Genomic DNA, 16,662 nt, shown 5'->3' on the forward strand with positions numbered 1-16,662 from the left:
AGCTTTGTCTCTGTAACTAAAGTTAGCAGCTAAGCTAACTACGGCCTCACCTAAACGTGTGGCAGCGCAACAAGCCAATGTCTGCATATGCGGAAGCCTCTCTGAAGGTCAGAGTTCATCTAGCCTCAAGACTGATTCGGTCGGGCAATCAGGCGGGGTACACCCTGGACGGAGCCAGTCCATCACAGGGCAACACACACACACACACACACCTAAAGACAAAGACAGACCAATCAACCTAGCAGTCATGTTTTTGGACTGTGGGTGGAAGCCGGAGAACCCGGAGAGAACCCACGCATGCGCAGGGAGAACATGTTTATGTTTATTTATTTGGCAGATGCTTTTATGCAAAGTGACTTACGATTTATAACCTATAGGGCATGTTGTGATCATGCAGACTCCATGCACAATGATTTTTGTTATAATTATCACCCAGTATTTTGTTTTTCAAGTGCTGTAAATTCAGCCCAATCCTAAGTATTCTCTCATGGTCGAGCTTTAGTTGTGTTTCTGCTCCTGTTGTGGATCTGCTGTGCCGCTGTCACTCCCACTTAGGAATAATAAAAGGGGTATAAATGATTTCTATGTGTCAGAAAACTGGACTTGACCGCTGACGCTGCTGCCCCCTGCTGGTCACCTGTGTTTTCTACTGAGGATAAATAATAAAATCACCAATAGATGAATAAATGCACTAAAGGTAACTGACATAATTTGGCTTCTTTCACCAAAACCGTTTAATGTCAAAACGAACACTGATTTCTACAAAATGACAAGAAAAATGTGCGGCATAAAACAAGTAATTGCATTGATGTCTTCAACCTTCAGGTCGGTATTTAGTCTCATCTAGACCAAGAGTCTCCAAAGTGCCTTTGGGCAAACCTGCAGGTTGCTTTCAGTTTGATGAGGAAGAAGAAGAACTGGTCTTTTTTATCATGGCACCTCTCCAGGTAAACACCACAGCTTCACAAGTACTAAAAACTAATAACATTAAAAAATGAATTTAAAATATAAAAAATGGGAAACGTAAAATGTGAGATTAAAAAAGTGAGCAAAGGGGATAAAGGTAATCGGTGGATCCTGGGAAAGGCAGGATTGGTAGAAAACAGATCTCCCTGTAGAACTTGGCTCCGATTCAGGGTTCGGTGGGGGATGTGGGTGCTGTAGCCACCAGCCTACCTACCCCCTCCCTACCTGCCTACCTACCTACCTCAGTACCTTCCTACCTACATGCCTAACTACCTACCTACCTCAGTACCACCCTACTTATCTACTTACCTGCCTATGTATACCCACCTACCTACCTCAGTACCACCCTACTCATCTACTTACCTACCCACCCACCCACCTCCCTTCCTCCCTCCCTCTCCTGCATCTGCAGAGCAACTGGACTATAGAAATCTTTACTGGTCTGGCCGGCAGGGGTCGCTGTAGCACTGCATATCACCCTCAACAGTAAAGCTCGGCGGTGGGAACCGCCGCTTTATCCGTTAAAAGTCACAACCTGCCCTCAGAAATCAGCCACCAGATTTAATATCTAATATATTTTATTTGATTACCCGGAGTGCTAATGGATGGTGGGCGTGATGGGCAGAGAAAGCGGATGATACGCAGAAGCAGGGAAGAGCGAGCAGGAGAGAGAGAGGGATGGAGGAAGATGAGCGAAGGGAGGAGGAGGAGGAGGCACTCAGCAGGGATCAGCGACGGCAGCAGGACAATGGCTCGTCTCTGTTAGGGATCCTAACGGTCTCCGGGCCGCTCCAACACACCGGAACACAAGGTATGACCGACGGGGCTTCACCGACGGGCTTTCATGCAGTTTTACCGCGTTACGGGCTGCTGTTAGTCTGCGGCTGCCGGCAGGAAGCGCCGTAGCGGGGAGCGGACGCCCGGAGGGGCCTCAACCGTCCGCCTAGCCAACCGACCGGCGACGCCGGGCTTTCCTGTCAGAACTCCACCGGAGCGTCCAGCGGGGGTGTCCGAACAGACCGAGCCCGGAAAGCTGGAGAAATCACAACAGGAAGACACACCCGGCCGCCTTCGCGCTTCCAAACACCGTCCCGCCTAACCTCCTCTCTAGAAACATTATTTCATATTTCCGAACGCTCCCGCTGCTCCAGCCGCCCCCGGACGGCCCGCGGAGGTTTCTATCAGCCCTCCGCCGCCTTCCGCTAAATTCGGCTCCAACATGGTGCCGTTTAATGGAATTAAAATGTAATTGTAAACTAAAAACTCTGACTAGTTTGTGTTCCTCCAGTCTAGTACATGTTGGAGATCAACGCGGAAATAACGAGCAACGTTAAAATCACATTTAGCCACAAACATCTGGCTGTCAGACATCCAGATGTTGTCCGGGGGACGCAGCGGCTGGGGAGCATCATGTGCCGCCGCAGCGTGTGAACGGAGCAGGCCCCGGGCCGGGTCTCCTGTCCAGATGCGGGATTGTCGCTCGCGTCAACAAACGGATTCATTGTGTTACTATAATGGGCCTTGTGTCCGTGTGCGTGACGCACGCAGACGTTAACGCGAGGTGCTGTGCAGGCATTCTTCATCAGGCTCGTGTGTGTGTGTGTGTGTGTGTGTGTGTGTGTGTGTGTGTGTGTGTGTGTGTGTGTGTGTGTGAGTGAGTGAGTGAGTGAGTGAGTGAGTGAGTGAGTGAGTGAGTGAGTGAGTGAGTGAGTGAGTGAGTGATGGGAAGAGGTGACAGAAGTTTTCCTGTATACCTGAGGATGATTGTATGGAGTACCGATGGTGCCATTTTTGCACCTTTAGCTTCGGACGATAAAACTGTTCAACCTAAACATTTAGGGTTGATTCTAAACTTAGATAATTAAATCTGAATATTTAGATTGACAACTGCATGGTGGAACAGCTGGTAGCACTGTTGCCTAGCAGCAAGCAGGTTGCAGGTTCAAACCCGTCTGAAGCCTTTCTGTATGGAGTTTGCATGCTTTGCAAGCCTAACTTGTAGTTGAATAAATGAGGTATTTGATTACTTTTTAAGACTCTGTGGAAACTGTGTGTTGGTTTGATTCAAAATATTAAGATTTATCAGTAAATATTTAGAATTAATTTTAAATATTCAGGTTCAGCTATGAATTTGATTTGATTTTAAATTATTAGATTCATATTAGTTTTATTTAGATACCATTTAATTTTTGTGATTATTTCTATAGATAGTTATTTACAAATATTCTGATTCTGAGCTGAGGAAGGTGTTCATCAGTGAGACTCACTCAGGTATGTGCTGCTGAAGATGGAGAGCAGCTTGGGCACAGAGTTGGGTCAATGGGCGTCGGGTAAACTCCAGGCTGAGTAAGCGGAGGTATAGGGAGCCTAACTCACTTCCGGACCACGGGTCCCCAAAAGAACGAAAAAATGAACGCAAGTCAACGGGGCTAAAAACGCTATTTTCTAACTCCGCTTGTTTTGTGCCATGGATTTCACATATGATGTCCGTGATTTTTAAAGACATATTTTGATACCAAGACCGCGCTTATTTTTGAACGGGGGAAACAATATTTTAGGTGTTGTGTGAAAATATGTCCAGGACTACAAACGCGCTTCACGAAAGTGACGTCATCAAACCAGACATGGAGAAAACTGAGGGAAAAGGGATGTAAGTTCAGCATACTTCCCACAGGAGGAAAGAACCACCATAAATCTGGTCATGTGGTAAGTAGCAGCTACGCTAGGGGAGAGGAGATTATGTGGTGACGTCACATATGCGTAGGGATGGGTACCTTTGACATTTGCATGTATTTGGTACTAATTCCCAGTACCTAGGAATCGATACCGGTACTTAACGGTACCAATTTTAGATACTTTTGAGTGTTTAATATTTTAATTCTCTTTTATAATTAAATACATATTTTTCTCAATTTATAACCATATTTGATAAATATCACGATAAATAACATTCAACTGTTTGTATTTTAACATCGTCCTTGTAGTTTTATAAGCTGATAATTAAACTGAAGCAAACATCTTTACTGTGAACTAAATTTACTGTTTATCTTCATTCCTTTTACCGTCCTTTTTCAATTGATTTTTCCTACTGGGAAGTTAGAATTTCCGAGGAGAAAGCGAACGCATCATTAGCTGATAACAATGGTGGCAAGCATATCAAGCTAACGATATCTTAAACAGTTTATTTAGCTGCTGGAGCAGATTAAAACGATGATGCCTCACACTTAGATCGTTGTCACTGGTTTCATCTTCACCCAATCACCTGTCGCATTTAGTAAAGTGCAGCCAAACTTTAGAGCGCGTTCGTGTTCTTCTAGTCGGAAATTCGGAGTTCCGAGGAGAAAGCGAACGCACCATTAGCAGAACGGAAGCTAACATATCAAGCTAACGTTATCTTAAACATTTTATTTACCTACCGGAGCAGATTAAGATGAGGATGTCTCACTTAGATCGTTGTCGCTGGTTTCATCATCACCCAGTTACCCATCACATTTAAGCCCTTTTCAGATAGACATTCTGGAACGTTTGCAGACAATTCAATCCGGTTTTTAACCGGAACTGTTTTCAGACACACCACTTTTGTACTGGAACTTGTCCTTTCGGCTGCGTTCACACAGCAGGGAGAAGTTCCAGATGTCTGGTGGGGGGGGGGGGGGGGGGGGGGAATCGGACTCATGTTAAGAAGAAGAAGAAAATATCATTTCTATAGCGCCTCTCAAGATAAAAATCACGAGGCGCTTAAGCATAATTCTGCGCACACGAAGACGCATAAGAGACCTGGATGATGAAGCTCAATGGTCAAAGGAATCACTGAAGCGGTGTGAAGCACTCCGTTGCGCGTCTAGGCGGTACTGTAGGAGGCGAGCTGCCGTGGTTCGCCGCATGCTACAGCAGCGAGCTATCTAGGTGCGCACGGCGTCCCCCGGTCCCCTCCTCCTCCCCCTTGTCTGGAACTCTACCTCACCAGTCTGAAGCAGCCACCCTGTCCGTAACAAGTCTGGACCTGTTACTAGGGGCTTCGTCCGGTTAAAGTCCGGAACACGTTATCCGGATGTTTGTATTCAGACACAAAGGTCTTACGGACAGAGTCCGGAACATCTCCGTTTTTCATGGCCTGTCTGAAGGGGGCTTTAGTGAAGTGGACCCAAGCTTTAGCGTGCGTTCTTTCCACCATGCTGCTCTGTTTACAACTGGCTCGCAGCGACCGACGACATAACGCTCTTGCGCATGCGCAGCTGTCTAGGCAAGTTCTTGTTATGAAGGACGGGTACCGAAACGAGGCACCGTTTCAAATGACGATGCTCAGTCGGTACTATGGAATTTGGTCGGTACCTTAAAAAGTACCGAATTCGGTACCCATCGCTACATATGCGATGTGCCGATTTCTAGTTTGTAGTCATGCTAACTACAGACTTTTACAAGCTGATGAATCTCAAAGTACGTGACTGGTGTGGTCGAAATACCATCATTACTTTTCATTGAAGTTGTAGTACAACATATGTGTGATCCAGGGCGTAAGGCAGAGCGGGCTAGAAAATAGCTTTTAGCCCCATTGACTTGCATCATTGTTTCGTTCTTCCGGGGACCCACGATGCGGAAGTGACTTAGGCTCCTTATACAGCTGCAGACGCAGAGACTGGTAGCATAGATGCTAATGACAGTAAACAGGAAAAGATGGGTTCGCTAATGCTACAAAGCGCTATGGGATTTGTAGCATTTGCAGCAAATGAGCCGGCGGGCCAGTTCTAATACATATTTGATATATGATCTAGCAGGCCAAATATAACTAGTCCATGGGCCAAATTTGGCCCGAGAGCCTGAGTTTGATACCTGTGAGTTAAGGTCTAGCCTTTGGCTGCATCGCCAAACGGTGAAAGTCTGGGTGGTTGTGCAGAAAGGGGAAGTTGGGAGTGAGGATCAGACGGAACCAGGACCAGGACATGGAACAGACAGCACTGTAAACGGTCTTTCTGATTTCCCACAATGCCTTTCAGCAGCATGTTGTCTTATTTATTGTTATAACAGTTTTATGTTTAATAAGTTCAGAGATTAGCTTCCAACTGAGGAACCAAAATACCAACAACTCTCTGTGTTTACTCTCACCGGGTTTGCTTTAATCACGGCTCATTTCAGATGAATTGTAGATTTGATGAAAGAAGACCACGGAGGAAACGTTGGCGCTAAATCTGAGAGAACTTGGCTTTGACACACCGCCGGACCTCCTGTGCTGGTTTTGGGTTGAACTCGAAGGAGGTGCATGTTGTGTTAATGTAACCTAAAAGGCAGCATGCCCCCCCCCCCCCCCCCCCATACACACATACACACTGTTTGTCACTGAGCACGAAGCTAGCTTTAGCTTTAGCTCGAGCTTTGAAAATGAAAAGAAAAAATAGAAAGAAACCAAAGCGTTTTGTGGTAATCCATCAGTGACGGTTCCATCTGAAAAATAATAACAATAACAGGAAGTGTCTGGTTGGAGTCACAATCCTGACATGAGTGTTCTATTAAATCAGCGTCTGCAGGTCAGAGCCGGATGAGGATCACAAATTGGAATCGACTCTGAGATCCTAAACCGGTGCATCTCCTGAAGTGTTGACAGAAAAACAGCTGATCTCTGTTTGCTCCAGGTGCTGAAGGTCACACAGCTTCAAGATGCAGTTGCCTCTCCCCCCACATCCCTGCTGACCGTCTGGCAGCTTTTGACTCTCCAACATGATGAAGAACGAGCCCCCGCCAGCCCCGGGAGGGAACGGGGCCTCTGGTGGGAACAGCGGGAGCTCTAATCTGCGGAGTCCCCCACGCCAGAAAAACGCTTACGAGGCGGGGCTGGCGGCGTTGAAGAAGGCCACTGACCACCTCAACAATGCTGCTAACAGAGGTGTTGATGTTGCCTCGAAACCTGCTCTCCTGCCCCGCCCAACCGGGAGAGGCAGGAGGTACGGCTCTAACGTCCACCGCATCAAGAACATGTTCATGCAGATGCAGTCTCCAGGTGATGAGGAGGATGGAGCCAAAATGATCGGTAAGGATCTTTCCAATTTCAGAGTCAAAATAACTTCTGTGTGTCTAAGGCCGGCTCCTGTCAGGAAGACATAGCTGTTAGGTTACCATGGATACCTTAATTAGCAAACAGCTACAACTTTAACAGTTCTGTTGATCTTGGCTGTTTCTTTTAATAACATTAATAATAATACATTTTATTTGAGGGCGCCTTTCTCAAACCCAAGGTCACCTTACAAAGATAAAAACAACAGAGGTGAGAGAGGGCAAAAAGAACAAACAAGATACATAAAAATTTGAAACAATTCTAAAGTCTAGGTCTAAAGGGAATAAACTTGTTTGAATAAGTGGGTTTGAGGTGTGCCTTGAATAATGGAAGAGAGTCCGTATTTCTAACGGCAGAGGGAAGTGAGTTCCAGAGCCGGGGAGCAGAGCAACTGGAAGCTCTGCTCCCCATGGTGGTAAGGCGAGCTCGAGGTTGAACCAGACGAAGTGCAGATGAGGATCTAAGAAATCGGGAAGTGGTAGCAATAGTTAGTAAGTTACATAGATAAAGTGGAGCCGTGCTATGTACAGATTTAAATGTAAGTAGTAGGATCTTGTATGTGATCCTGGTTTCTATTGGCAACCAGTGTAGGTCTTTAAGAACAGGGGTGATGTGATTTCTTGAGGGGGTCCCAGTAATGATGCTGCTGCAGAGTTCTGGAGAAGTTGGAGTTTATGAAGGGATTTAGTTGGGAGACCAAACAGAAGGGAGTTACGGTAGTCGACGCGAGAGGTGATGAGACTATGAACGAGGATTGCAGCAGCATGAGGCGTGAGAAAAGGACGGAGTCTGTTGATACTGCGACGATGGTCATATGTGACTCGAGTAACACGGTTAATGTGAGATTGGAATGAAAGTGCACCGTCTAGTATGACACCATGACTTGTTACCTGTAAGGATGGGTGAACTGTGGACTCGTCAATATCGATAGAGAAGTTGGGAGAATTTTTTAAAACAGAAGCGGCGCCAATGAGTAGGAGTTCAGTTTTATTGCTGTTTAGTTTAAGTAGGTTCTGAGAGAGCCAAGATCTAATTTCAGATAGACAGTTAGAGAGGGAGAGTGGTGGAAGGCATGCATTTGGATTGGAGAAAATGTTCAGCTGGGTGTCATCAGCATAACAGTGAAAATCAACGTTGTATTTGCGGAAAATGTAACCAAGGGGGAGAGAATAGATGATAAATAAAAGAGGGCCTAGAACTGAGCCTTGGGGAACTCCTGCAGTAACCGGAGAAGGACTAGAAGAGTGAGATTGAAGTTGAATGAACTGAGTACGATCCGATATGTATGAGGTGAACCAGGCTAGGGATGTGTGACTAATGCCGATAGATGCTAATCTTTTGAGAAGTATGCTGTGAGAAGTGGTGTTAAATGCAGCACTTAGATCTAGTACAACCAGAATGGAGAGATGGCCTGAGTCTGCTGCCATTAGTAGATCATTTGTGATTGTTACTAGTGCTGTCTCCGTGCTGTGTTGTGGTCTGAAACCAGATTGGAATTGTTCATATGAGAATTGAGATAAGAGTGAAGCTGAGAAGCAACAACTTTTTCAAGGATTTTGGAAATAAATGGTAATTTAGATACTAGACGAAGATTATCAAAGTTGGTGGGATCCGCACCTGGCTTCTTGAGAATAGCAGTGATTTTACAGAGCTCAGTCATTATTGTTGTTATTACTATATTGTTGTTGTTATTATTACTATATTGTTGTTGTTTTTACTATTATTGTTGTTATTATTACTATTGTTGTTGTTATTAATATTATTATTGTAACGTGATGAAGGAGCTATTTCCACCAAGGTTATTTAATCTTTTTCACGGTCCCTTTGACACAGCGCCAGAGTGCATGAAACAGCCACAAGGTCATGCATTCGTTTCTAAACTGTTTACGTTCCAGCAATGAAGACAGAAGAACGAAGAATGGACTCTTTTCTTTTAATTAATCAAAGAATTCTATTTTAATAAAGCTAATCCATCAAAGTGTTAGTCAATAAATAAGATGTGACCGACCTGTGAAATCAAAATATTAATTACTTTATTATGATCCTATAGAAATAATAAGTACTGTAACTTTAAGGATTCCAACAGGACTCATTTCACGTAGTGTTAAAAGGACACAACACATTCCTTTCACTGATCCAATCAGAACTTTACAGATCTGATGGAGGCGTGCTTCTGATGGTGTTTGGTAATTTTCATTCAACATTAAACCATAACATCCGAGGTATAAAACTATGCCACGTCAGCTCTAACGCCAGTTCAAAGTGTTCCAGAGCAAGCGACGGAGTGGCCAATCCGACCTTTAACTCTTCAACCGAAAGAACCAACGACAAGCTGAAAAATCCAGTCGCTATAACAACCAGCGGCAACAACAGCTCCTTTCAGAATAAAAGCTCCATCTACCAACCCAGGTTTGGGTCTGACCAGACGCCAATAACGTGTAACTCAAGACGGGTCTGGTCGGAACCGCGGCTTCTTCTACCGGCCCGGTTTCCAGAGAGGGTTCATTGGACCTCAACATTCCTGATCTACAGAGGACTTCCACAAGGCAGGTAGACTGACTTGATGGCGTCTCATGCGTTTCTGAAACTATCCAAAGCTTAATTCAAAACAACATCTTCAGTTCCCGTCAGAACTAATCGCTTCTTCGGATTTGCTGGTTCTGATTACATGACACGTCGTCCATTCACCGTCTCATCCATTTTTAGTTACACTATACATTTAGTCTAAAGTCAGTCTAGTTAAATTGTTAGTAATAAAATTCTTAACTTTTAAACTCGACTCTCTCTATTCTGTGTCTCTGAGTGAATACATAACGGTTACATAATCTCTGCAATAAAATGACCCAATCTTCTGGTTTAAATAACCCTCGATCCGTAAGGTGGATTCTATATTTTCTATGGAATCCCACGCCTTACGGCTCATTAAATGAATGTAATAACCTCTTCTTCTTACATATTGTTGTTGTTGTTATTACTATTGTTGTTGTTATTATTATTACACTTGTGGTTGTTGTTGTTATTACTATTATTGTTGTTGTTGTTATTACTATTGTTGTTATTATAACCATTGTTGTTGTTATTACTATTATTATTGTTGTTATTATTACTATTGTGGTTGTTGTTATTACTATTATTGTTGTTGTTATTACTAATATTGTTGTTATTATAACCATTGTTGTTGTTATTACTATTATTGTTATAGTATTATTACTATTATTGTTGTTGTATTATTATCATCATTACTATATTGTTGTTGTTGTTAATATTATTATTATTACTATTATTGTTGCATTATTATGATCATTACTATAATATTGTTGTTTTTATTACTACTACTAATATTGTTGTTATTATTATTATCACTACTATTATTGTTGTTGTTGTTACTACTACTAATATTGTTCTTGTTATTATTGTTATTAGTATTATTACTATTATTGTTGTTGTATTATTATCATCATTACTATAATATTGTTGTTGTTGTTATTACTACTACTAATATTGTTCTTGTTATTATTGTTATTAGTATTATTACTATTGTTGTTGTTGTATTATTATCATCATTACTATAATATTGTTGTTGTTGTTATTACTACTATTAATATTGTTCTTGTTATTATTATTGTTATTACTATTATTTTTGTTGTATTATTATCATCATTACTATATTGTTGTTATTGTTAATATTATTATTACTATTATTGTTGTATTATTATCAACATTACTATAATATTGTTGTTGTTGTTATTACTACTACTAATATTGTTGTTGTTGTTATTATTGTTATTACTACTATCATTATTGTTGTTGTTACTACTACTCTTGTTGTTGTTGTTACTACTACAGCTATTATTGTTGTTGTTATTACTATTACTAATATTGTTCTTGTTATTATTGTTATTAGTATTATTACTATTATTGTTGTTGTATTATTATCATCATTACTATAACAATACAAACATTACAATAACATTATTGTTATTGTTGTTGTTACTAGTAATCTTGTTGTTGTTACTACTACTACTATTATTGTTCTTGTTGTTATTACTACTACTAATATTGTTCTTGTTGGTTTTAGTATTATTACTTTTATTGTTGTTGTATTATTATCATCATTACTATAATATTGTTGTTGTTATTACTACTAATATTGTTGTTGTTGATGTTATTACTACTAATATTGTTCTTGTTGTTATTACCACCTCTGCCTGGCTGTTGGGACGCATGGATCTCCCCACTGTAAGACTGTAAGGAATGTTTCCACTGATGCTGCTCAGACCGCAGCGGCTCTGGAAGCTTCCAATAATTTTTTGGAATAGTTATGATGAGTTTTTCTGATTTCTGCTCATTTGCAGGAAAAGAGGAGGAGCTGAAGCTGTCCCTTCCGAGGGCATCTAGTCTCAACGAGAACGTCAACCACAGCGCCCTGCTCAAACTGGGAGCCACGGTCTCGGAGCGGGTGAACCGGTTTGACTCTAAACCAGCAGGAGCCGACGGAGCCTCTTCTATCGGACTGTCCAAGCTCCAGGAGACCAGGAGGATCTTTGAGCAGCAAACCCTACAGGTAAGTGAAGCTTCTAATGAGCAGGGCTCTCATTTATCAAACATGGCTTAGAATCCTTACTAAAACCGTACTTAAGCTCAGCAAAAAAAATGTACTTACGCCAAGCAGGCGTGTGATCTATCAAACATGGAGGACGCACAGCTGCACGCAATCTCCGCTTCATAAATCAGAGACTAACGAGAATGTTTCTCAGCTGAATTTTAGTCACATCCCGCCCTCACCACGCCCACTTACTGCCATAAATGGTCAATGCAAAGTGCCTTGTGGATCTCATGCATATACATAAGCCGACTGTTGCAGCGCTCTGCCAATGACATGGCGACCGTAGATCAAGGCAGATCAAGGAAGCGCTACTTCACACAAGCAGAAGTTGAGGTCCTGTGGGTGAGGTGGAGAAATGAAAGGAAGTACTTTTGCTAAACAAATAAGAGAAAATCCACGGAGTGGCACAGCGTTGCTGAAGCCATCAATGTTGTGAGTTCTTCAGAGAGATCTGTGGCGGATATAAAAAATGGTTTACTGGTTCTGTGTGAAAATGAAGCGGTACAAGTGATAATGCTGCAGGATAACTGTACCTTCTCAGCAGCAGCACTGCAGGTGCTCTCCTTGTCCAACATGTGTGTAAGCCAGGTCCTTAGTCAACTTAATGTTGCGCACATTTTTCCCGCTACGTTTTCTTTCATGAATCCCAAAGTTTGCGTGGAAAGTTGCTTACGCAGTTTTCCGACCCCGTTTTGTGCGTAAGCTAGCTTGATAAATGAGGCCCCAGGTATCTAAATGCAGTTGTCCTGAAGCTGAACCGTGTTTTCGTCAGGAGAAGCAAGCTGCAACGAACCGTATCTTGTTAAAGAAGGAGCGTGCGTCAGGGTTCCAGGGCAGCCGTCTGGATGTCGTGGCTCGTTTTAACGGATCTACAGAAGCTCTGGACCGGCTGGACGACCCTCCTTCTCCCACCACGGTTCCCTCCACTGCTGCTCCGGTCGCCCCCGGTGACGCCGTCAGCCCTACCGTTAGCCAGCTGAGTGCTGCGTTTGAAAAGGGCGACCTACAGAATAACATCCATGCTCCCCGCTGTCGGTCTGCACCGGCCTTGGCACCCAAGCCCAAGATGGCCTCCAGAGCCGATACGGCCAACAAGAAGGTGAGAATTAAAACGTTTTAAATTCTTTGCATTCACTCATCCACCTCACCATCACTGTGTTTCTCCTGGGTAAAGGCGCCACCTTCAGGTAAGGAGGTGAAGGAGGACAAAGCTGCCAGAGTTACGGACACCCAGGCAGCAGATCTACCAGAGGGTTCTACACCGAGGAGCCCAGAGGGACCACCTCCTGGTGGGATTGGACAGTGTTCCTCAGCGACTGTCGCTTCCTCTTCATCCGAGGATAAATCTGAATCCAGGGTCCAGTCTGTAACTGCAGGTGCTGGTCCTGAGCTGGACCAGGACCACTCACCTGGGACTGAGACGGGAGGGAGGTTAGTGGAGGCCCAGGTTCATGCTCCTTTTGAAAAAGGAGAAAAAGAAGCGTCATCCTTCCCTCCATCATCAGACGTGACAGCAGCAGACTCTGAATGGAGGGACGAGGAGGAGGAGGATGGCTCGAGAAAGGAGGACTATTCAGAAGGAGATCTGGTCGAAGTCAGTGCGTACAGCGGGCTTGGGGAGGAGGACTCTGGGGGAAGCCAGCTGGATGACGAGGAGGAGGATGAAGAAGATGAAGAGGCGTATCAACCAGAGAGCAGTTGCTCTGAAATTCCTGGACTTCCTGAGGAGGAGGAGCCTGCACCGGCCAGTAGGAAGATCCGATTCAGCACAGAGCCCATCAAGGTGAGAGAGCTTCTGTTGGCCAGGCTGAGCGAGAGCATCTCAGAGCTTCTGGCTGTGAGCACTTCCTTTGTGTCTGGGTCTGGTCCAGGTCTGGTCCTAGTCCTTTTCTGGTCCAGGTTCTGGTTCGAGTCTAGTCTAGGTCAGGTCCTAGTCCTTTTCTGGTCCAGGTTCCTGTTCGAGTCTGGTCCAGGTTCTGGTTCGAGTCTGGTCCAGGTTCTGGTTCGAGTCTAGTCTAGGACTGGTCCTAGTCCTTTTCTGGTCCAGGTTCTGGTTCGAGTCTAGTCTAGGTCAGGTCCTAGTCCTTTTCTGGTCCAGGTTCTGGTTCGAGTCTAGTCTAGGTCAGGTCCTAGTCCTTTTCTGGTCCAGGTTCCTGTTCGAGTCTGGTCCAGGTTCTGGTTCGAGTCTGGTCCAGGTTCTGGTTCGAGTCTAGTCTAGGACTGGTCCTAGTCCTTTTCTGGTCCAGGTTCTGGTTCGAGTCTGGTCCAGGTTCTGGTTCGAGTCTGGTCCAGGTCAGGTCCTGGTCTTCTGTATAGAAAGCATGTTTTCAGGACTGAGGGTGCTTCCATCAGTTAATTAAAACACTGATTTCATGTAAACACGACACAGATGACCCAGTCATGTTCAGATCTACATAGATATATATCCAGTAGATTTCTGAGGTTAGCAGCTGTCGCTCCTGCTAGCTTGCTGCTTCCCCGTCTCTGATTGGCTCTGGCATCACGTGTTTTCTTCATTCTCACCGCTGCAACAGTGCGGTGTCGCTGTAAGTCAGTAACCCGTTTACCGTGCCTCTAACTCGCCCACAAGTGCTCAAGCACTATTAACCACGATGTGAAACACTGAAGCTAACGCTAACGTTAAACCCCCTGCTCCGCCAAAATAAAATACAAAATCTTCTAGAACTAAAGGCACGTGATGGGAGGGTCTTTGTCGACATTTTCTTTGTGTGCATGCGCGAGTGGCTGGGCGGCAAAAACAAACACTAAATGGCCGTCAATCACCATCAATACGCGACGTAAACTTTTAAGAGGGTTTGGGGGGAAAATCCTTGATATTCAAACACGTTAGCGTCTAGAGACCGGCGGAGGTTTAGAGAGAAGCTTAAAGCCCGTGTGAGCTCTGGGACGACGAAAGGCATCGGTCCCGTTTGCTGGTAGTTTCTCACTAATCTGCTGGGGAGACATTTACTGCTGTTCCTCAGAAAGCCCTGTGCTCTGGATCATAAAAGTAAAGGCTTTAAAGCATCTGGAGGCCTACGATTACTTTGTTTTACGGGAAGTAGAGCCGAGAACAGAAAGCCGTAGTCGTGCTAGGGCTGGGCGGTGTGGCCTAAAACCAGGGTCACCATCTACTGAGGGTTTCACCCCGATAACGATGAATAGTCGATGACTACAGGTATGCGCACAAACTAAAGTAGTCCACTAGATGGCGCTGTCACGTGATTTACATGACTTAAGGTGGGACAGCTTCTTAAAGGGACACGAACGTTGCCAACCTACACATCTTTTCATTTTTTATAGTCAACTGATGAGTGATCAGCGGTCGGAGCTGTTGCAGGTTGACCTTCAGCTGCGTTAGGTTCAAGCAGCTGGAATGTGTGTGTTTTCCTTAGAAACACACATCAGTGAGAGATGTGACCGCCGTAGATCTGGCTCTGTTGTGGAGGTTATCTCTCAGATCCAACCTCTCAATGAGCTGCAGTGAGTTTCTGTGTGAACGACACACAGATAATCCTGTCACAGTTGTAAAATAACCCTAAGAAGGCACTATACAAATACAGGCCATTTACCATTTACCATACCCGGGAGGGGCTCTGTGTAGAGCCGCTGCTCATCTGGGTTCTAAGGCAAATTTTCCTTATTGTGTGTAGCGAACCCAAAGGTGAATTATTTCATCAAAATGAACAGAAATGAACTTTTTAGTTTGCAGACACAAACTGCGTCACACATCCCGTCTGTCTGGCCTCCAAACGAGGTCTTGTCACCGGATAAAGAGACATAATAAAACTAGCTGCCTTATCGTGGCTGGAGCTAAAGTCACGCAGAAAACCAGACGATCAGCTCTTTCACTCCAAATAGAGTTCATGTGTTCACTTCCTTAACTCATAAACGGCTTTACAACTTTATAGGTTGATATAATCAAATGTCGTGCATGAACACGATGTTTAAATCCCAGAGTGTGTGAGTAATGGGTGCTTTAATCGGTGACGTGTTAAAATGAATGTTTTTCCTGCAAAGATTCGTTTCAGATCTAAACTACACCAGATCAGTGTTTAATCTAGCACTTTACTCACACACCATAAGTTATTATTAATGTTTAACGTTCACTGCACAATAAGAGTCTCTGAGGGTCTGAGTGAGGGCGGGGTTTCGGAGCCATTTTGTTAACGCCTCTAAAACGTGTCGTATTCTGATTTCCCAAATTTAGAAACAAAAGTTGATAAAAACAGGAATCACTTCCTGATCTGGTCAGTTCTCCCGCTGCATCCCGGTTCGGCCCACCGGTGAACAGGCATTATGAGACCATCCTGTCTTTTGACCTCAAGGTCAAAGCCTCTCTGCGACGCCTGTGAGTGATTACAGACGCAGCGACCACTTTTAAGAGCCACCCAACACCTCAGAAGCAAAATAGACACTCCAGCTTCCTGCCGTCACCTGGAGATCACCCAAACTAGGCGGGTCGTACTCTGAGCTGCCTACCAGCGCCGCTACCAGAGGTCCACGCCATCAGCAGTGTCCATCTCGACCTCCTGACCCCCTGGATCGCTTGGGGATCTTCACACAAGGGTGCGTGGATCGGCACAAATTGTGTCGGACAAACTTTAGCTTATCGAGCATACAGCCAAACAGAGTTCAGCAGCCGGACGCCACACGCCCTCTCAGATACGTAGAAAGGTTCTGCTAAAACATCTAGCGTCTATTCCATCAGTTCATCCATCATCTGCTGTCTGAACAACCATCAGCTCATTTGTCACGTACGGTCGTTTTTATAACTGTATTCTTGACTCTGGTTAGTAGGAAGTGGGTGGTCCCTGAATAAGTCAAAGAACCTAACGTCTTCTGATTAAACATCCAAAGACCAATCAGATTCATGCTTCATGTTTATACGTTAAAGTTAAAGTCCCATTAGTTGTCACACACACAGGTGTGTGTGTGAAATTTGTTCTCTGCATGTGACCCATCCCCTGGGGGAGCGGTGAGCTGCAGACACAGCCGCACTCGGGAACCATTTGGTGGTTTAACCCCCCAATCCAACCCCTTA

General features: G+C 44.4%; 1 protein-coding gene across 1 annotated transcript in view; it reads left to right on the forward strand.

The window, feature by feature from the left end:
- The first annotated feature begins 1,641 nt into the window (after nt 1-1,641).
- LOC107376187 (neurabin-2) overlaps nt 1,642-16,662 on the forward strand; it is a 23,734-nt gene continuing 8,713 nt past the window's right edge. Inside the window, exons 1-5 of the mRNA XM_015945161.3 lie at nt 1,642-1,777; nt 6,594-6,988; nt 11,368-11,576; nt 12,391-12,717; nt 12,793-13,401. Coding sequence (XP_015800647.1) covers nt 6,679-6,988; nt 11,368-11,576; nt 12,391-12,717; nt 12,793-13,401 — 1,455 coding nt within the window. The 5' untranslated portion in view covers nt 1,642-1,777; nt 6,594-6,678. The remainder of the gene's footprint in view (nt 1,778-6,593; nt 6,989-11,367; nt 11,577-12,390; nt 12,718-12,792; nt 13,402-16,662) is intronic.

The sequence above is a fragment of the Nothobranchius furzeri genome, chromosome 12 (assembly GCF_043380555.1).
Source record: "Nothobranchius furzeri strain GRZ-AD chromosome 12, NfurGRZ-RIMD1, whole genome shotgun sequence".
NCBI lineage: Eukaryota > Metazoa > Chordata > Actinopteri > Cyprinodontiformes > Nothobranchiidae > Nothobranchius > Nothobranchius furzeri.